The sequence below is a fragment of the Vombatus ursinus genome, unplaced genomic scaffold (genome assembly GCF_900497805.2).
Source record: "Vombatus ursinus unplaced genomic scaffold, bare-nosed wombat genome assembly UNPS02014867.1, whole genome shotgun sequence".
NCBI lineage: Eukaryota > Metazoa > Chordata > Mammalia > Diprotodontia > Vombatidae > Vombatus > Vombatus ursinus.
In genome coordinates, this window is record NW_020954645.1 from 3,536,257 (window position 1) to 3,559,007 (window position 22,751).

A 22,751-nucleotide genomic window follows, 5' to 3' on the forward strand; every position below is an offset into this window, starting at 1 on the left:
CATATACATTGCTGGAAAGGAATGGTCTTAACTCCCTGTAAATCCACAAATCTAGTAATGATTTTAATTATTAATTATCAGGTATAATTAAGGTAAAGTACGATAAAATATAAAGATACAATATGATTTTTTAAAACCCTGAGAGAATTGATTGGTGACAGACTGTTACCCAAAGAGTGGTAGGGTTTTAAAGCCATCTATCCAAAAATTTGACATTCAGAATCATGTCAAAAGGCAAACCAATCAAACATCCACCTCTTCACATCTACAAGTCATGCCATGTTTGACAGGGCGTAAAGCATTAAATGGTTATATACTTTCATGCCAACACACCAACAATACATAAGGTCAGCTGGAATCAGTACAGAATTAACACACAAGCTAGTGCTGATGATGCTTCAAACCACAAGCACACACCATTCCCCAGCTTTGGCTGGTTCATACCATAAGCCTTCAGATGCTTAGGTTTCTCTCGATCCAGAACAGCAGGTCTCAGCAATGGCGGAGTAAGTCCCCTTGATTTGGTAGGTCTCATGTATCCTTTCAAGGGTTCTGCCACTTTGCTTCTCACTTCTGTCTTTCCATCACCCAGTGCTCTCTGTCCAGATTTTTCTGTCAACTTCTGAGGTGCCTCTAAGATTGTATCTTTAGACTTTGGGGACTGAATAGGTGACAAACTATCTACAACAACTTCCAATGGAATAGTTTCTTCCTTAGTATCTGATATATCTGCTGTGAGATCTGAGGGCTCCAAGAGGCTACCTTCTTGGTCTATATTTTTACAACCAGAACTGAGTTTTTCCATTTGGGTTTTTTCCCATTCACCAGGCACAATAGTTATATCTACCTTGCCAGATGAACTTCCTACATCCTTGGAATCTAATCCTTGACTAGGCTTGTCCTCAAGAAAATCCCGTTTTTCACTTATATTGCCTGGCAAAACTGCATCTGTAACTAGGGCTTTCCCTTTCTCCATCTCTTTATCTATGGGCACTGGGAAAATGCTTCTATCTGCATTCTTTTTGTCCATGCTTTTGTCCTCCAATCCTAGACTTGCATCTTCAACTGGCATGTGAAGATGAACCTGTTCCTTTACTGGCTCTCCCTTCTTCTCCTGGGGCTGCTTGGCAGTATTATCGTCCACTAATCCCTGGAAATTGTTTTCTTTGACTTTCTCATCACCTTCTACCGTTACCTGTCTTCCATCCATCCATGCTTGATTTTGTAGAGGGTCATTATGCCCAGGTAAGCTGAATTTACCTTTTCTCTCAACACTGTGATTCTTTTGGTGTTCCTCTGTTTCTGTGGCTACTCTAACATCTGGAACAACTGCTACACTGGGAAAGGAATCAATGGGGGGACCCTTTCCTAGGCTACCTGCTCTTTCCTCACCCATAACTTTATCTTTTCTGGGGTCATTTAAGGATAGTAATTTAGAAACCTGTGCCTTGGAGGTCTCTTTCCCACTTTCTGCTACGGCATCTGGAAGAGAGACACTCATCTCTGCATCTGAGAAAAACGGGGAATGTGGTTGACCACAAACCTCTGATTCAGACAAAAGGGAAGTCTTGAGTGTGTCTGTCTCACTGGCCCAAATATTTGGTGGTTCTGAACAGCAATACGTAATATTTCTATTTTCATCCATACAGCTCATTCCCTCAACTTTAAATTCTGCTTTGGTTTCCACAGGAACCTGTACTCCAGTTGTACCTGGTTCACTCTCTAGGAGAGGCTGGGTATTTTTATCCTTTTTACTTTTCCCATCAATACCCCTTTTCTTTGGTTTGTCAGGCACTACAGCTTGAACCATAGTCATTTCTACCTTACCCTCCATACGCTGTCCTGAAGAGGGAGATCCCAAGGGAAGGGTCTGTTCATTGAAACTAACACTTGTTCTATTAGCATCCAAGACAGTGGAAGTAGAGTCCTTGGCTGTGTGCTTTGCGTTCTCAACAGATGTCTGGGGCTCAGAAGAACTAACCTCAGCAAATCTATCTTTTTCACCAACTGACTGCTTTCCAGATTTATCAGAAACTACTAAAAGCAAAGGATCAGAAATTTTGGAGGGAAGGAGTACAAACTCCTTGTTTTTATCAGAGAAATCAACCTGTTTGTCCTGATTTCCATTCTTGTCTGCAATGGGCAGGACATGTGCATCTATCTTGCTCTCCAACAAAGTAGACTGTCCAGAATAACTTTTTTTAAACTTTTTGTTTTTCCCATCACTACCTCTCTTTTTAGGTTTCTCAGTAACTTGGAGAGCTGCACCGGATTCAGGGGGACTTGCCAAGAGACATTCAGAAAGAGAAGACACTCCCTCCTTGCTCTGCTCAGCAATACCCTTTTCTGGACCTTTAGCCTTATGTTTTTCTACTACAGCTGCAAGAATTTCACCTGTGTCTATCTTATCATCCAAAGGACTTACTACTTTTGAGGTACTTTCAATGTCCACAATTGAGTCAACTTTCTCTCTAGTTTCCTCAGTCACAGTCTTAATGAGACTAGCCATGGTCTCTAAAACCTGATGGGAAGACACAGATTCTGTACCTTTATGCCCACTGTGGACACTCATCCCTTTCGTTTGGGCTATTTTTCTACTTGCCTCAAGATTTACAGCATCCTTCTGCTCTTCCAAAATGAATGGAGGCTCTCTATTCTCTCTCATTTTCCTTCCTTTACTATCATCAGTTTTCTCAGATCCTTCCAGCCCTTTATGAGGGACAGGACCAGGCTGTTCAGAAGCGAGGTGTCCCACTTCCAGGCTTTGCTCAGGAAGAGCTTTGTGTTCAGGTCTCTCGCTTACACTCAGTTCCACTTTATTCTTTAAAAGACTTGTTGATTTCAGTGCACACTGGTCAGCTATTTTGCTTTCACCAGCAATGTTCTTGAGACTATTTGCCAAAACACCTGCCTCTACTGCTGCCAATTCAGTCTGCTCTTGGGGTGTTACAGGTTTTGAAACCATATCCTTGGCTTCCTGATTCATGTCAGTAGTAAAGCCTCCATGGTGAGGTTTGGTCTCAAAAGGAGCTTCTTTTTGTTTGTTTGGAGAAACCTCTGGACGTGCTAGCTTCAAATCCAGCACTCCCCCCGGGTGCACTTTATCCAAAGCAGGCTCCAACTGAGATGCCAGCAGCACTGAAGCAGCATCTTCGCTTCTCCTTGGCTGTGGCTGACATTCAAGAGATGGAGCCTCCTTGCTCACTGGGCTCTTGCTGTGCGATGACAAGTCGACATCTTGGATCTCTTTGACTTTCGTGGTGCTCCTTTCTTCCTTTGTACTCCCTACAATCTGAGGATGGCTTTCACCTCTAAAGGACTCCTGGGCAGGACTCAGTGAGGTTCTCAAGCTCTCCAAGGCAGAGGATGCAGCCACAGGTTTGGCTTCTCTCGGGCGAGCTGTGGTTCCTTTTCTAGAGCTCTCTTTGGACACAGGCCTGTATTCTTTAGTCATGGCAGCAGACGGCCCCGGTGTAACACTTGGCTTTGATGAGTCAGCTCCAGTAAAATGAGCTTTGGATACCTCAGTGTTTTCATCCCAAGGTTCCCCAACAGGGGGTTGAAGATAGCGCTTTTGCTTAGATTTTTTCTTCTTTTTCTTCAGTGTTGCTGGCGTGCATTCTACATCCCACATCTCTCTTCCAAGGTCCCTTCGAGATTCCAGGAAATCAGTATGGGGTGTCCTCCTATGGGGAAACCTGGATCTGGGGGAGGAACCAGTCCATCCTGATTCTGACCAAAATAATGGCTCCAGTCTTTGATCAGTCATCTTCTGCTGAGAATGGCTTCCCACAAGCTCAGTGGGCACATCAATAAGAGATATGGGCTTGGGAATACCAAACCTGCGGTCACTGGGTTTGAAAACTTGTTTTGCTTGTGCAGTGGGGGCACCTGAAATATACGAAGTTTGCTAAAATTCGAAAAAAAGTGTTTGTTCTGTTTTTCTTAAATCATTTATTAATTTATTAATCCATTTTCACCAACCCATTTAGTAATTTCTTTACAAAAATGTTTTTCCCCAAGTTTTTTAAAGTTTATACCCCCATAACAATAATTAAATACGATCTTCACCTCTTCAACCCCATCAATGAATAATCTTAAGAACTGAGTGATGCTACCGCATTTTAAGAAGACATCAAAACTTAACATTTTTTTTTCCATTTTCTTCTCCTACAGAGGCCAAAATACCTGTACTTCCAAGCTAAGCAAAGCTAATGAACTAAACTTCGAAATTATGGTTAAGTCTAAATGCTCTCTTGGAGGAGCAGAGATAAACTAAAAAAAGAAGATGGAATACAGCTGCACGCAACTGCAAGAATAAAATAAAGCATAGAAAATATAGTATATTTTAGCAAAAAAAAAAACTGGGGGGAGAAGGGGTTCAGAGAATGCGAATTTTCACGTATTACTTTAAAAGCCTTTCTTAATAAATTAATCTTTAATCAACTCAGGAGTGACACATATTTCTCTCAGAACATATGTAACAAAAAGCTCAATGTAACACATTTTTGGAATGAAGAAGGAAAAGGCTGTGTTTTTTTTTTAATTTGGCAACAAGGTACTTTACTAATTTGGAAAAGTGGTATACTATGTGGTATACTTTCTCTGATAAAAGAATAGAAATGCCACAGCAGAGGTGTAGCTTGAAAGGTGATAAGGAATATACAGGGAGGAGAGCATTCAAATTTTTCTAAAGACAAGAAACTGGTTTGAGAAATTAAAGAAAATATTCACATGTCAAGTAACAGGCCTAATAAAAATTAAAACTTATACTAGAAAATGGTGTCCTGAAAAATCACAATATTCAAAGATGATGCTAGAACTGCAAGCAATGTTGTAAAAGACTCTGGGGAAGCTGGCCCAAATAGATATCACTTTACCTGTAGGCTTCAGAGGAGGCTCTGAAGATGAAACATGGCAGCACTCAGTCTCTCCCTTTGACTTTTCTAATTCAGTGAAATCAAGAGAAGGTATGGTTTCTTCCAGTGGGGATTCTTTAGTTTGGATTAATGGTGTTGTATTCAGTGTTTCTGCTAGAATAGGGAGATAGGAAAAAAATGGAAGATTTCAATCTTGATAATAAGAGAAGCACCATGACTTGGGAAAAAGAGCAGACACCAGGCTACCTGAACTTTATCCTCATTTCTGTCTCTGAATTTTGTTTCCTCCAAAATGCAGTCTTTTACAATGTAGACTGTAAATTTAAAGGCTTTCTTAATCCTCCTAGTTCCAAATGCTATCTCTACCAAAATAACTTGGTATTCGTTTTGTATATACGATTGTCTCCTCCAACAGCAAGTAAACTGCGTGGGCAGTGAGTTTCACTTATACCCTTGGATCCCCCCAACACTTACCACATTACCTGGCACAAAGAAGATGCTTAATAAATGCGTGTTGATGGACTGATTGCAAGAGTAATCAATGCAAAAAAAAAAAATCCTCAAACCTTAACATATAAATTTGAAGATTTCCTTAATTACCTGACAAACTAAGAGCTAGTTGTCCCACAAAAAGTCATATTAAACTAATCCATTCTAAGTTTCACAACAAAATTTTTAAAAATGAAACAGAAGACTGTAACTGGGATTCTGTTTGTCTTTGGTTTGGGTGAATTTTTATTTAATTAAAAAAAAAAAATAGGCAGTAGAGAGGAGGTAATCTCATTTGGGAGTTCCCTATACCAATGAAATCACAGGTCTAGTGCCCACAACCTATCCCTTCAAAAATTCCATGTCTTTTTTGCTCATGTCCCACCCCATGCCCTACACTGAATGGTCTCCTTCCCCTCACCAGTGCTCGTTAGCATCTTCTAAAATCTATTTCAAGGCCTACTTTAGGCCTTCTCTGCCTCCTACCCTTCCACAATACAAAAATGATCACTCTATTCTCATATAATGCACAGCACTTTTGCCTGGACCTATCTTCTACACTTATATAACACTCTCTCTTCTCACTTTCCTAGTCAAATTATTCCCCTCTTCTACTACATTATGAGCTCCATGAAAGCAAGGTACATGCTGGATATATCTTTCTATTCCTAGCACCAATCATTCCTTGAACACAGCACAGCTTTACTAAATGTACACTGAATTCTGTTTCTGCTTACCTATAATCTCTGGAGAAGTTAGCAGGGCTTTAATCTCTTCCAGTTTCTCTAAAGCTTTATCTTCTGCAGGAACTGAGGTTTCTGGTAAGTATACTTTTTGTTCTATGACTGCAACTTGTTCTAAAGGTACTGCATAAACCATAAAAGTTAAAAAAAATAATTTTAATTAATTTTCTATGAGTGAAAAAGAGTTAATAAATCTTTTACGTCACACAACTATGCCCAACATATTCCTCTCATAGCAAATTTTCTCACTCTATCTTGATAAAATATTTTCCTCACATTGTTAGGCATTGTATTAGAAAGACAAGCTAAATTAACATTGATATTTTAATTTGGTATTTATTTTCCAAAAGTCCACATACTTGATATGAACCCTGAAACATTTCAGAGCTCAAAATTTATTTGTCAAATTTCTTTTCTCTAGAGATGAAGCCTATGTTTGGAGTCCTATCTAGCTCTTACGGAATGATGATCAAATGCTACCATCTAAGGACTTGTTTGTTTTCCTACTGAAAGGTTGAGAGCAAAGAAATTTTTTCATGCTTTACTAGGAATCCCCCTCGGCAAATTAAGGATTCTCAACCAGCATATTCATTTGTTTGCTTTATGCTCTTGCAAGTTTATGACCAGAGAAAAAACCTATTTAATATACAGACTCAATCACCATTTTTGTGGAATTCCTAAACAGGCTAACTACATATTTGGAAATTTAAGCATATTCAGCAGGATCAGATTAAGTTATTCAAATCAAAACATCTTACCCTCACAACCCTCTGCAGGGTATGACAATCTTCCTATATGCTCCAGATATGCCCAAATAAAAAATTCTAAGATTGTTCCATCTTTTCCAGCAAGAAGTAAAAATCATTATCATTTTCAAAATGTACCTACCACTCTCATCCATTTCACGGCCTTTTTTAAAAGCAAGATGACATGAGGAACCTTTCCCCTTACCTTCAGTAGGTAAAGTTGGGGAATTCTCAGGACAAGGTTTAAAAGGATTCACTTCAGCCACAGGAACAGGAGCTGCAAAAGTCAAATGAAACAATGTCATCAAAATCTTCAAAACATTAATCTGCGCACATGCTTATACGTACCTATATTACATAAAAAATAACACTTCAAAAGAAACAAAATAATGAGAAGAAATCTTGATTAGAAAGTTAGGCAATTTAAATCCTACTCATTCTACTGCTGTTTTACAGCTCAGGATGAGTTAGGTTCTCACTGACATAATGATGTTTGCTGCATTTCCATTTTATGAGGATAAACATCTTAATCCTCTATTTAAACTTCAATATCTCTCTAGATCCTCTAGGATATAATATAAACTACACTGTTTGCCCTGGATTTGACCTGGATCGAACATACCATTTCAACCTTGTGACCCGTTGCTTCCCTTCAAAACACACACACTCTGTCACTCTGTCTCTCTTTCTCTAGTTTAGGCTTTAACTGACCTTGTTATTGACACAGTATTCCATCCCTGTTCCCTATGACACTGTATAAGCTGCTCCCTCCCCCGGCACACAATCGTGCCTCATCTCTGCTTGTCTACGATCTTTACTTTTCTCCAAAGTTCAACAACAAACTTAAGAACCAATACCCACATTGGACCTTTTCATCATAATACCTTGCTTTTACCACCGTGACCCCAACACAGCTAGTGCCTCCCCTCAAAAAAATTACTTTGTATTTGTTTTGTGTACATGTATATGTGTATGGTCCTCTGAAGTGGACTATAAGCTGCTTGAATGGAAGGGCTGTTTTATGGTACTTGTATCCCCAGCACCAAGAAGACTGCCTACAGCATATGGTACAGACTTGATAAATACCACTTTATTTCTTGATAAGTCATATGCCACAGTCAAAAAAGCACTGTATATGGTAACTGTATTGATGTAGATGCAATGGGTTTGTCACTGAAGGTCTGGTGAGCAAAGGAATGATACAGTCAAATTTGTGTTTAAAAAAACTATCACTTTGGTGGAATAAGGAGGATAGACTGGCCTAAGAGATAACATCAGACAAGAAGACCACAATGATGAAGCCACAGAAGTACTTTAGTTAAAAATGTTAAGTTAAAAATGGCCTGAAGTGGTCTAATGGTCATCATATAAATGGAGAGAAGGAGATGACTGTAGAGATGAAGTACAGGTAGAATTCAAATGGCTTGGCAACTAACTGGCTATGTAGATGAGTGAAGAGTCAAAAAGGATATCAGAGTCACACATCTGTTTAACTGGCAGCCTTTTCTGACTTCTCAGGCTCAAAATGATCTTTCTCCTCTCTGTACTCCTACTGTATTAACAACTTTATCGTGCAATTAATCACGTACTGCAAGACCACCTTCACTTTCTCTCTTCTCACTCTCTTATTAACCCTGTACAATCCGGCTTTTGACGTTATCATTAGATCAAAATTACTCTCTCTAAAGTTACCAATAATCTCATTAAGATCAAGTTTTCTGAGGCAGCTAGGTGGCGCAGTGGATAAAGCACTGGCCCTGGAGTCAGGAGGACAGAATTCAGATCTGGCCTCAGACACTTGACACTTACTAGGTGTGTGACCCTGGGCAAGTCACTTAACTCCACTGCCTAGTCAAAAAAAAAAATCATGTCTGCTAATTAGATGTGTCTCTCAGGGTTCTATCTGGACTGACCTGACTGCTGTCTCTCTAATTTCATTTGGTGATCTCATCAGCTCTCATAGATTTACCATTTCTATGCTAATGATTCTCCAAATCTACTTCTCCTGTCCCAACTTCACTGCTGACCTCTGAACTTGTATCTCCAACTGACTTTCAGATATCCCAAAATGGATGTCAGTCTTGATCTCTAAAGAGTTGTCCACTTGAGATTATACCACATAGATTTTAGTAGCCAAGAGAGCAGTTTATTGACTTTGTCCAGCTCTGTTCAATAGGAAATAAATAGGGATTGAAGGAGATGGATGACAGAATTAATCCAAGGTTGGGGTTTGGCAAAACAATGGAGTTTAATTAAGAATAAGACAAGGGCACAATGAACTAACTGGTTCATCAAATAGTTAAGATTGTAAAGAGAGGAGAAAACATACTGCCAATGTTGGTGGGTGATGGCTGGTGAAAAAACTGAGGTCTGGAAGGACTAGAAGTCATAGTAAGGATGAAGAACAGAGTTAGAGGTAATAATGCTTAGGGAAAGATGGTATGTTAAAAGATTATAATCAGACAAAAGAACTTTAGAGTTCATGAACATGGAAGTAGAACACTCATGAGATAATGTATGTAAAGTACTATGGAAACTTTAAAGCCCTATATAAATGTTAGCAGTTAACAAAACAACAGCAACAATAATAAATAACAAGATCAAATGTATGGCCATCTCAGTGCTCAGCTAGGTAGAATGGAAAAATAGGTTATGGTTAAATAGAAAGTTGGAGTATTTGAGGTACTCTACATACACACACACACACACACACACACACACACACATATAAATGTATATATACAAACACCCCATTATGATGGCAGGAGTTGGGGGTAGAGAAAGTACAAGCCTTGCAGAGTACACACTCAACAAATACATGCTAAAAGAACTAAGAGCACAACTGTGAAGGCTTATTATTTGGCACAGACTGGAACACTGAATGGAAAGTATTCACATACCAAGGTTTTATAAACCTTCATGTTTCTTCAAGTTTCTTTTTTAAGGCAATCAGGGTTAACTGAGATTGCCCAGGGTCACACAACTAATAAGTGTCTGAGGCCAGATTTGAATTCTCTTCATGTTTCTTACCTCAATCTTACCACTGGAATTCTTGAACCTTTAGATCGAGCTTACTAAGTCTTTCTCTAAAAAAAGCATGCTAATGGATTGGTTTTACCTCTAGAAATAATAAAATACCAATGAATGTGAATCCAAACCCATCCAGGAACTACTAATTATGGTAATTAAAATGGTTTGCATATAGATTCTAAGACTGCTGAAGGAAGAAGCCTGGATACTCTGTAAAAATGTCATCCCATTAAGAATTCAAATGGAGAAGAATGAGGTCTATTGAAATTTACCAACTCCAGAACGAAAAAAAATGATAGCTGTGTTTCAACTTGGGCCACTAGGGATACTATAGCCTGTTAGGAGGGGCCATTAGCCCACTTATATAATAAGAAAAAGTTTTTTTCCCATAGTAACTTTTGAAAGAAACAACAGCTTTCAATTCATCTAATTTAAGATTATCTAAAAAGCACCTAGAAAAAACTTGAGTATGATTTGTGCTACAATCCATATTCTGGAAACAAAATAGCACATGTAATATAAGTTTTCAGTTGGGCATATATTTTGTTGTTTTTAATAATGTTCAACAAAATTTTATACACAAGTAGAAGTTAGAAGGAAACGTGACTTACAGGGAAGAAAATTCACTCTGCCACCTCGAAACAAAATGCTAACAGTGATCACGGCATTTTATTTAAGCCTGGTTTTTATGCTATCTTTATTTTAAAATTACATTTACCTTACTTTATCTAACTCACATATCCTGAGAGTCTGAGAGCTGGAAAACTCCAAGACTACTTAGCTACCAAAGAAGCATGGCTCCTACATACCTGTGAGAGTTTAGATTAAGTCACTTAACAGCCCTGGCCTCCAGTTCCATCATTTATAAAATAAGAGGGGGTCAGATTGATGGCTTCTGAGGTCCCTTCCAACTCTAAGTCTCTGATCTTTTTATCCAGGTCCAAACATGACAGAGCTGTTTAATTTTTCTCTTTGTCCCTAATTTTGCAGTACAGCACAAGGTCAGGAGAATTGGAATTAGCATCCATAGGCTTTAATGCTGAAGAAAACCTTAGAGATGCAGTTCAATCTCCTTATTTGCAGGAAAGAAAAATCAAAGTGAACTATCCAATGTCACACAGCTTCTAACTAATAGATTTAGTAAACAGCTAATAAGCAAAGAGTCAAGCTCATCATGCCTTAGGGACTCCAAATTTAGTGCTCCTATGTCTATACCACAAGATTTCTAAAGCTGGTCCCCCTTTAAGTCCTGCACTTACCTGCTTGTCCAAAATGATCCATATCAGCCACTTTGGTATCTGTTCTTGGTTCTGTATTAGGAGAAACAACTCCCTGAAGTTTTTGTTCTTGAAGTGGTTGCAAACCGTCCATGCCAGGTATCTTAAGGGACTCTGAATATAGAGCAATAAGAAATTCAGTTGATTCACTGTGGAAGCATCATGTGAAAGAGCCATATGGATATTCAACAAGGGAAACCAGAATGTCATTTACATACATAGCCATTCTCTTCACTACAAGAACACTGAGCACATACTAGCTTTCAAAAAATCATCAGGAGGGAATTTGCTTCTATCTTTCTTCTTTGGCAATCATTAACGTTTAATGAATGCAAATGGTATGTTCAGTACCCACTGTTAATTATATTTCTATGAATTTTTCTTGTCTCCATCTAGATTATAATCACAACTTTGAAATAAGATTGTATTTTATATTCTTTTCATCCTAGTCAACCAGCAGTAGGACCTCAATAAACGTTTGTTAACAAAGTATATTTAATGCTCAATGTTTTTTGCACAAGGCTTTATTAGCGTGTGTTAACTAACATTCCTAGCAATGTCAATGAAGTATTATCTGAATTAAAGCAAAGGGAATTTAAGGGAATTTTGCTGAACAGTAACCCATTGTCAAGATTAAAATTCGTAGATCTAAGGTTTCAAAAGTATTACCAACTTCATTCAAGCAACAGGCCCTTAGGTCTCTAAATTATAACATGAGGATCAACACGCCTGCTACAAAGGTGATTATTCATTTCAGCGTTGCTTCAAAATCAAATACTACTACTTGTATACCTGCTTCTTCCTGGTGGAAGAATGAATTGTACTAATGGATTTGTTCTCCAAGTAATTACTCTGCCAACACAAACAGGGAAGTACAGACTTTTTTACAATGTCAAAACAGCACTTTCCCAGAAAGGTAAACAAAACTAAGGAATCTGTGACATCTACAAAGCTGCTTGGAAGATCAAGACAGTGCTTAAAATGAAAAATCTCTTTCCCTTCTCCCTCCGAAATAAAAGTGAGCCTCAAAAAGTAAAACAGAGGGAAGTTTAAACCTAAAATGTTTCCAAATTTCTGCGGCCAAAAACATCAGACAAGCAAATGGTATAGAAAATAGGAAAACCTAACAAACCAGGAATGAGGAAAAGACTAAAGACAACATATACATCTACTACCTCTATAGGGCAATATACTGACAGTCAATCAAGCAGGTCACAAAGACAGCTGGAATCAGGTGCTAAAAGCCCCAAACTTTGATTATTCAGAATACACACTGTATTTCAGGAAGATTTCTGCACACCAGCCAATTTCACAGCCCCCTATTAAGAAGCAAATTTCTTCACTTTACTGATGGCATCCACTATATGGAGAAAAAAAGACTGACCTTGTTCAAGATTTTAAAGGAAGCTCCCTAGATCTGGGGCGTCCTTTCAAACCTAAGTGATTTCCAAATTCTCACATCCAAACCAATCAGATTTTTGCTAAGGAAAGAAGACTGAATTTGATCATAATTCCATCCGTGAATGTTTACCAGAGTTAATGCGAGAATAGTCACTACCCAATGGCAAATTTTCATTATCTCTACAGCTACCACAAGGCTCTCCAATACTAATCAGAAGGCCTAACAAAAGCTTTACATTCTAATAGTATTTAGGAGTCATGAAGCTACAGTTCATGACTTAGCTATCTATTTCTTCTAAAAGGAAAACAGAAAAAGCTCAAAGTCTGAATGTGGTTCAGGGCTTCACTATTTCAAAAAATTGGACATCTGAACTCCTCATTCTAAAGCTTCGGCGCTTTATAAGGCCTACTTAAACTGAAGATGAGTCTTATCAAATAAAAACACCTTCCAGGTCTCTGATGCATAAAAAGCATTTAGCAAAGGCTCCTTCATATTTAGAAAAGCTTAATGAGGTCATGTCCTTCCACACTGACTTTCTCATCAATCATGGAAAGGAACTCTACCTTTAAAGGGAATAACTATATAATTTCTGGTTTAATTTTGGAGTATTTATTTTTTAAAAACTTTACTGAATCCCAACAAGAATATTTATACCCATATGTTGTTTTTTTTTTTAAATACGGAAACCAACCAAAAAAAAAAACAAAACCCAAGGTCTTAGTCTCTTGTTGTGTTCTCAGCTGCTTAATCTCCAGCCTTTGGAGGAAAGAGGAGTTGTGAAGTGTGCCTCCCATCTTATACTACACCTGTCTCCAGACCAATCTCCAGCCTTTTATGAAGAGTGCAGCTTCCATTAAATAAGAAATATTCTCACACTTGGTCAAATCATGCAAATCCCAATGATTCTGAACCCTGAACCTCAAGTTAACCACTTCCTGTGAGAATCTCAGTAGCTCCTATGGATTTAATTACTATCTCTACACTGATGATTCTCAAACCAACCTTTCCTTGCCCAACCTCTCTGTTAACCTCCAATCTCACATCTCCAACTACCTTTCAGATATCTCAAACCAGATGTCCAGTAACCATTTGTCATACAAATCCTATTCCCCACACCTCACCAAAATGATTCCTTATCTCCACCCCTCTCAACCCTCCCATCTCAAAGTTCCAAACACCACCCACCCCTTTCGGTGTGCCATCTGGAATGCCTGTTCTATGGGCAACAAACTTCCTAAATCTAAATCTTTTCCTCTCCCTCTACTAGCATGTACCAGCTATTACTGAAACTTGGCTTCTTTTGATAATCTTCCTGGCTACTCTTTCCAGTATGGTAACACATTCACTCACTTCAGTCTGCTCACTGACCAAGGCAAGGGAGATGGATTACTCCTTACTCATCACTTCCGATTTTAGGTGTTCTCTCTATGACCATCACTCAGTAACCTCTCCTCTTTAGAAGTTCATGCTATTCATATCTACTACATATCTATTACCACATAAAAATCCTAGTATCTCTTGGCCCTCACCCACAAATGTACCATTCTCTATGTTCAAGAATTCCAAAATCCCCCCATTTGACCATAATCTGTTGGCTTTTCACCTCTCTTCCTGACTTCCCTTAACAAACACCACGATGTCCACAGCATGAAATCCAATCGCTTGATGACCCCTAAAGTCTTTCCAAGGCCATCTCCCCCACACTAGTCATGCTCTCCTCTTTTCTCCGTCTTGACCTATTGGTCAATTCATCAAGATAGCTCTCCTTGTCTTAGTCTCTATCTCCCTATCATTTTACTCATTGCACCCTGCTCAGCCTCAGCCTTAGATCACCCCCACCATTCACTGTCTTTTATCCTACACATGTGCTCCTGAACAAAAGTAGAAAAAGTAACACAAATGATCTGACTGAATCCACTACAAATTTATGTTAAATCACCTCAAGTGGGACTTCACTGATAAGCAGTCTTATTATGTTTGTCTTGTCTGTCTGTCTGTCTCCCCACCCCAACACACAGAGGATCTTCCATATCATTCAAGCTCCTCAAGCCTCCTATGACTTCCCTCTCCGACTCTCTCAGTTGAGAAACCTGTCTCATATTTCCTAGAAAAAACTGAGAACATTTGGGGTCAGGTCCCTCTTCTCCTCTTCCTCATCTCATATCGCTCAAATGCCTTCTGCCATTCTCTCCTCCTTCACTCCTGTCTTATATGAGAAATTGCTCAACTTGCTCAAATGATTCAATTCCTATCTCCTCCAACAGACTGTCTCTAATGTTAATCAATCATTTATTTTCAGTCTCTCCCTGTCTACAAGCTGCTATGGACTCCCAAAATGTTCATACCTCCCCCATCCTCAAAATTCCTCATTTGAACCTTCTATCACCCCTAATTATTGTCCTTTATCTCTTCTGCTCTTTGTGGCCAAACTCCTTGAAACAGTTTTTATAATAGGTGCCTCCACCTTCTCTCCTCTCATTCTCTTCTTAATCTCTTATAATCTGTTTTCCAACATCATCATTCCCCTGAAACTCATCTTTCCAAAGCTACCAATGATCTGTAAATTGCCAAACACACTGACCTTTTCGCTATCCTTTTTCTCCCTGAATTCCGCAGTGTTTGACACTGCTAATCACTGAAACTCTTTTCTCTCTAGGTTTTTGGGACACCACTCTCTCCTGATTGTCCTCTTTCTTACCGGTCTTTTTCAGTCTCCTTTTTCTGGATTCCTCAGCCAGATCATGCCCTCTAACTGTAGGTTTAACACAGGGCCCCTGTCTTCTCTCTCAAGTAAACCACTTCCTGTGAGAATCTCAGTAGCTCTTATGGATTTAATTACTATCTCTATATTGATGATTCTCAAATCATCCATTCCTTGCCCAACCTCTCTGCTAATCTCCAATCTCACATCTCTAAGTGCCTTTCAGATATCTCAAACTGGATGTCCAGTAAACATCTTAAACTCAACATACAAAAAAAAAAAAAATACCTCATTATCTTTACCGTAAACCCTTCCCTACCCCCTACCTTCCTCATGAGTGGAGCATCATCCTCTCAATCCCTCAGGTTTACAACCTAGGAGTCATCCTAGATTCCTGACCACCTCTCATGCTTCCATGTTCCAAGGTCTGTCAATTTCACCTTTTCAACATCTCTCAAATATACCCCCTTCTCTCCTCTGACACGGCGATAACCCTGGTGCAGACCCTTCATCATCTCATACCTGGATTACTGTAATAGGTGGCTGGTGGAGCTACATGCCTCAAGTTTCTCCCCACTCCAATCTATCCTCCATTCAGTCATAAAAGTGATTTTCCTAAAGCACATGTCTGATCATGTCATTCCCTCTACTCAATAAACTCCAGTGGATCCCAACTGACTCGAGGATGAAATACAAAATGATCTGTTCCACATTCAAGTCTTTTATAACCTAACCCCCTACATTTCCAGACTTCTTAAACCTGACTCCCCAACACATATTCTTTCGTCCAGTGACACTGGCCTCCCTTCTCTTCCATGAACAAGACACTTCATCTTCAGCTTCAGGCATTCTTTCTGGCTATCTCCAATGCCTGGAATTCTCCCTCCTCCACTCCAAATAATGACCTCCTTGGTTTTCTTTAAATCCCAACTAAAATCCCACCTTCTACAAGAACACTTCCCTAACTCCTTCTTCTAGTGCCTTCTCTCTGCTATATATTTCCTGTTTATCCTGTACATAACTTTTTTCTGTGCATATTTGCATGTTATCTTCCCCATGAGGCTGTGAGCTCCTAGACAGCAGGGACTGTCTTTTGCTTCTTTTTGCATCCCCAGCACTCAGCACAGTAACTGGTACATAACAGGCATCTAATGAGTGTTTACTGGTTGATTTTTTTTTTTTGTAAGGCAATTGGGGTTAAGTGACTTGCCCAGAGTCACATAACTAATGTTATATGTCTGAGGCTGGATTTGAACTCAGGTCCTCCTGACTCCAGGGTCAGTGCTCTATCCACTGTGCCACCTAGCGGCCCCCTACTGATTGATTTTCAATCTACTTTTCTTTTGACTCACTTCTAGCTCCATAAAGTCATATTTATTTCTGGAGAACAATGACAGAATAAGAAAATTTCTAATTCCATATCTAATCTCCATATTTCAGAGAAAAATCAAAGATTAAAACTTTCCAATCTCCACTAGAAGCTACTTCACTGCCTAAAAGAGGAAGAGGAAAATAACTAGCCACAGCCATTTCACATACAAGGAAAGAATAAGATCATTCTTAATTCTACCTCATGTGCTTTTCCTCTCTTCTTCCAGTTCTAATTCTATATACTCTGTGACTAAACTAACTTTACAATCCAGGGGTAGAAGCTCTGGCTAATTCTTCAAACTGTATCTCAACAGACAAAAAAAAATGTGTGTGTGTGTGTGTGTGTACACACACACACACACACACACACATGTATATATCAAATGCTAGAGAAATCACATCCACTCTACCTGGTGAGGCCATGAAAGCCAGACTCCCTTCTGCCTGAGGAGATGCCAGTCTCTGAGCTTCACTTGTTTTCTCTACTTTCACCTCCTTGGCTGGTGTTGTTACAATGTCTATTTCCTGGGTCAGTGTCAATTCCATGGCCGGTGCCTGCTGGGCTCCTTTGGTTGGTTCCACCTCCACAGCTGGCATCTTCACCACCTCAACAGCTGGTGCCACCTGGGGTTCCTTGGTCGGTATCACCTTGGTCTCCTTGGCCAGTTCCACATCCACAGATGGTACCTCTTGGGTCTGTTGAGTTGATGCCATCTCTGTGGCTAGTTCTGCCCGAGTCTCTCTGTCTGGTGCTACCTCTGAAGTTGATTCATCCTCCACCTCCTTGACTGATGCTACCTCCATAGCTGGTTCATCTTCTATCTCTTCCCTGACAGATGCCACCTCGATAGCTCGTTCATCCTCAGTCTCTTCCTTCACTGATGGTACCTCCACAGCTGGTTCACTCTTCACTTCTTTGACTGGCGCCATGTCCATTGTTGGTACCTTCTCCACTTCTGTGGATGGTGCCAGGGTCATTTCCACCTCCTTCATTGATGGTGCCTCTTTAGTAAATTCCACCTCCATCTGTACCTCCTTGATTGGCTCTAAGTTTTAAAAAAAAAAGTTCAGATGCATAATTAGCTATCATGGAAGTAGTGAGCTTCAAAACTAATCTTTTCAAGGAACAGAATACTTTTTCTCATGGGTAGGTAATCTCATAGTTAAATTAACTAAGCTTATCAGTTAAATCAATCTTGCCTATTCTCTCACAGCTCCTAAAAGTGGTTATCAAAACAAAACAGGAAAGAGATAGTTATTGAAATTAATAAAAAACTAGAAGGGTCAGAGTCTCTGGGAGTCATCCTTTCCTCTGTCAGAGGAAATAAAACTACCCAGAATTTGAAACCTGTATATAATTGTGGATTATTTGTCCTTCTACTTTAAGGAAAGATGCTTAACATAATTCCTCCAGATAGAATATTAGTAAAATAAGCTCAAAACACAAGAAGTGGAGTTTTGAGATTTTGGGAGTTTTTTTTGTTTTTAAATTTAAAGGTGGTACTTTATCAAGGGATAGTTACCAGTAATTACTTTAAGTAGCAACAATAATGAACATTAACAGCCATTAAGTTAATGTAGGAAAGACCCGCCAAATCACCTGCTGTGGGTTGTAGAGGCTGAGGGTCAGACTCTTCCAGGAAGACAAAGGGTGATGGGTCAGAAGGAACCTGGGCTTCCATAGTCCATCCTCCTGATCCTGTCTCAGTTCTAGAAACATATGAATCATAGGAGGGCACATCTGCTGTTCAAACAGAGAAATACAGGCCTTTTAAATTTCATTCACACTTTAATGAAAGCCACTTTTACTTTTAATCTAATCATGCAAAGTGGTATGAAACACATGCCAAAGGCTTAAAGATATTCACAACAGAGACAAGTATATATTAAAGTGAAAGCTGTCAAGATGCTCCCTAAAATTGTACTACTTAGGCTACTGCCAACTGTTGGAATAGAATACAGTATCATTATAGAACTATAAAGTGTGGGAAAGGAATGAGAGAATCATTGTGGAAAAGGGTTTATGGGCCCACTGACTTCTTAAAATCTAACGGCAAAGCTCACAATTAGCCATTTCCATCAAGTAAACATGTACTTATTGTGGGACTAATATGCACCAAACATTGCTCCAGATGCAGTGAAGAATAAAAATACAGTCCCTGCTCTGAAGGAGCACATGGTCCAGTGTGGAGAGGCGAGTCATTCAGTGAGTCAATCAGCAACTGCAGTAGGGAGCTCTCTCTCCTTTCAATGAGCTTACTTTTTCATGGGAGGAGACAACAAATACAAAAAAAAAATGTGGCATAAATGTAAAGATAATAAACTCAAATATATACAAAGCAGTTAAACAGAAGAACTATGACAGAGCACCTGCAAATGGCAGGAAGAGTCAGGATAAGCTTTATGTACAAGATGATTGCTGAGCTACATCTTAAAGGAAGAGAGGTCCTTTACGTGGCAGAAAGTGTGCAGCTGAATGATGGAGAAAGTAGGTGCTATCTGAGTTCAGGGCATAACAGAAAAGGCCAGCAGAATCACAGCAGGCCTCACAGAACAGACAGAACTTAAATTCATCCCTAAAGGGGTGTGGAGAATTGAACAAGGGTGTACTTGATGGGGGAAGAGGATATTCTGAGTAAGTTAGGGCATAAAGCAAGAAGTGAGTATGACACCTTCATAGAAGAGTGAGGAAACGGTCCTGAAAGACGATGGCAAACCCTCAAAATCAAACAGGGGAGCTCTAACTTGATAGGGTAGAACAGAGGAGCCCTTGAAGTTTCCTCATGCAGGAAGGTAAAATGATGAAAGAAATACTTTAGGAATGCGACTCTGGCGATAGAATACAGATCTGACGTAAGAAAAAATGCAACAGAGACAGGAAGGTCAGACAACTTGGATTAATCAATCAATACTTATTAAGGGCCTACTATGTGCCAGGCACTGTGTTTCACCTTGGGGATGCAAAAAGAGACAACAGATAGCCCCTGACCTCAAGGAGCTTATAATCTAACAGGGGAGACAACATGTAAACAAATACATACAAAACAAACTATATACAAGATAAACAGGGAATAACTAAAAGAGGCAAGGTACTGGAATTAAGAGGGGTTAGGGACGGTTTCCTGTAGACGCTGGGATTTTAGTTGGGCCTTAAAGGAAGACAGGGAGGTCACTAGTCAGAGCTGAGGGACAGTGTTCCAGATATGGGGGAAAGCCAGAGAAAATGGGCACAGCAGAGACACGGAATATCTTTTTCATATAACAGCCAGGAGGGCACTGGATCAAAGAGTCTATGTGGTAGAGTAAGGTATAAGAAGACTGGAAAGGTAAGAGAAGGCTAGGTTATGACCAAATTTGAGAGAAAGGGACAACTATAATATAGTTCAAAGGGACAATCACCTGATTTAATTGCTGATATGACAAGGTGCAACAGAACAAGATGAAGTTTACTTCAATATTTTGAAGCTGAGTTAACAGAAGAGTTATAATAACCAAACTGAGTTAAGTCTACTCTAACTGATCAGATATATGAAGGCCCTATATGATTAGATCCCCTAGAGTCCTTTAGTCCTATGGAAAGTTTAAACAGGAAACAAGATGTATATGCATATTAGTCTTTATAAAGACAGTCAAAGAGGCATCAGAATTAAGAATTATTGGTTATAAGTATCCTGACTATAATGATATTAAATCAATACTAGACTACTGGAAGGATACACATACACATGAGGAACAAAGAAAAGAAGGGGAAGCAATGTAGTCCTTCAGTTAGATTAATAGAAATTAGCCTTAGTCTAACTACATGGAACACAGAGAAAACAGCTAATAAATTTAGAATCCATCAAGACTTGTTGAGTCCCTTATTATGTACTAGTGGCTGACGGAGACATAGAAATGAGTAAGAAAGGGAAGGGGAAGTGAGCTGGGGGAAAATATAGTGATTTAAGATATCAATGAAAAATTTATTTAAAAAAAATTGGAGGAGAGCAATGAAAGAATTAGAAGACAATGACTACAATGGCAACATTTAAGGCTAAGAAAACTATAATAAACAGAAGAGTAATCAGAAGGGGACAAAACCAAATAAGTTGTTAGCGTTACTTTGTTAAAGTTAATGTTTCTTAAAATATCAAAACAGAAACCATAGTTTATAGTTTTATTTAAATTTGATTCCTAATTTTATCTGCATTTAAGATTGTTAATAAGTTTAAAATAAAATTTTTGTAAAAGTGATTTCTTGTTCCTCAAATTTCTAATTCAATCTTGCCCCCACCATGCCTACAATATGTCATGTCATCTCCTCAATTAGATTATTAGCTAAGGACAGAGACTGTATTGTTTTGTCATCCTTGTATCCTGGAATCTGGCACAATACTTTACATGTGGTAGCTTCTCAATCAACGTTTGTTGGATATTTAAGAATTCATATTAAAAATTTAATAGAAATGGAGAAACTATACCAATATTATCTTTTGAAGAATCAACGTGCTCTGCAAATGGCGAGCTGTTCACCATTCCAGGAGAGACAAACAGCAAATCCGATAAGATTTGACCTTGGTACATCTGATAAGGATCTGAAACATGGAACAAAAGCCAAGATTTATAAGTAGATAACACTTTTAAGATCAAAACAGACATTCTATTCTCCTAAAAGATGGTACTTATCATCTATTTTTGATGGTCGCCCATCAAATTCACCCATCAAAATAAAATTCAACAAAAAATTCATGCTGTCCAGGAGCTGATAATCTAAATCACAGTAATGACAGTTAATGATAACGATATGAATGACATATCATTTTAAATACTTCATTTCAAAACTATGAACAAAATCATCGCTAAATTTATATTGTATAAACTATGAACACTATATATTCTGGAAAGATAATGAGAATATGTAGAAGTTACTATCTGGACGGTTAAAGTATGAAGGAGAGAGGAAGAGAAAAATCTGATTTCCCTAGTGCAGGGAAGCACCAATGCAGACCCACTACCAACATAGATCAGCAATTCTCAAGATCTTAGACAGTCAGTTGCCTAGGGCACTAAGAGATTAAGGGACTCATTCTTGGTCACACAGTAGTATGTGTCAGAGGCAGGACTTGAATCCAGGACCTCTGTGCTCCAAGGCCAATTTTATATCCACTAATCCAATTGCTCCTTAATGTATACATGAAAGGCAAATAATGGCTATGAAAAACAAAAATTCATTTCAGTAATTGTGTGCCCCATATACATTTAGATCAACAGGTTGACATCCAGTTTTAAAATTCACAAGGAGGTAACATAATAAATACAATAAATACATTAATTAATAATAACTTTTTATCAAGCATTATTGTGGCTTCTGGTATTAAAGACTTGTATCCTAGAAGACAGACAATTAAAGAAGAAATTATCTAATCACTACCATATTATAAAGAAAGTAGAATCTCAACAACAATTTAGAATGAAAGGAGAGCGAACAACTGATATTCTTAAAGTAAGAAAGCATTCTAAACTTAGGGGAATGTAGCAAGTAAGGGGATAGAGTGAGTAATGGTATGGAGTTCTTGCTGCCAGCATTACCAGATAGTCTTATGCCAGATTACATCAAAATGTAATGTGATGTACCATGCCAGTCAAGCAGATCAAGAAAAACGCCCACATCAAAGGACAGCTTTGTGAAGCGAGAGACCGGACTTGTTACCAAAGTTCTTATGCCCACAGAATGGCAACAACTACCTAAAGCCAAGAAATAGCAGCTAGACTATGCTCTCTTCGATTTTTCAGAGGCAGTACAAGCCATTCCATCAAGTTGGGAGTAACAACAGATGGATGATCTTTTACAGATGGATGATCTGACAAAAACGAAGAGATAAAACTACTAACCTGAGAGGCATTTAAGAGAACACAGTATTGTATGGGTCCTGCAGAAGAATGTGGAATTCCGTGGGAGAGGATATGAACATGTCTTTCTCCTCACTTAGGAATTAAGCATAATTTTACATTTTAAACAGCTGACCTAACAGTGTATCACCCATTTGGCACCTTTTTACCAATCATGCTATGACAAAATACCAGGCAAAAACTATGAAAAACAGCCAAAATCCCTACATTTTAAAAGGCTTCT

General features: G+C 38.8%; 1 protein-coding gene across 8 annotated transcripts in view; it reads right to left on the reverse strand.

Annotated features, from left to right (window-relative positions):
• Positions 1-22,751, reverse strand: part of MAP4 (microtubule associated protein 4) — a 252,228-nt gene that overhangs the window by 66,478 nt on the left and 162,999 nt on the right. For 6 of the 8 annotated variants that reach the window (XM_027842124.1, XM_027842122.1, XM_027842123.1 and 3 more), the window contains exons 6-12: positions 21,100-21,213; positions 18,240-18,383; positions 17,050-17,685; positions 11,148-11,279; positions 7,064-7,135; positions 6,107-6,235; positions 4,881-5,033 (exon numbers count right to left, since the gene is read on the reverse strand). In XM_027842124.1, the coding sequence (XP_027697925.1) occupies positions 4,881-5,033; positions 6,107-6,235; positions 7,064-7,135; positions 11,148-11,279; positions 17,050-17,685; positions 18,240-18,383; positions 21,100-21,213 (1,380 nt within the window). The remainder of the gene's footprint in view (positions 1-4,880; positions 5,034-6,106; positions 6,236-7,063; positions 7,136-11,147; positions 11,280-17,049; positions 17,686-18,239; positions 18,384-21,099; positions 21,214-22,751) is intronic. The other 2 variants (XM_027842119.1, XM_027842118.1) reach the window with 2 other exon arrangements.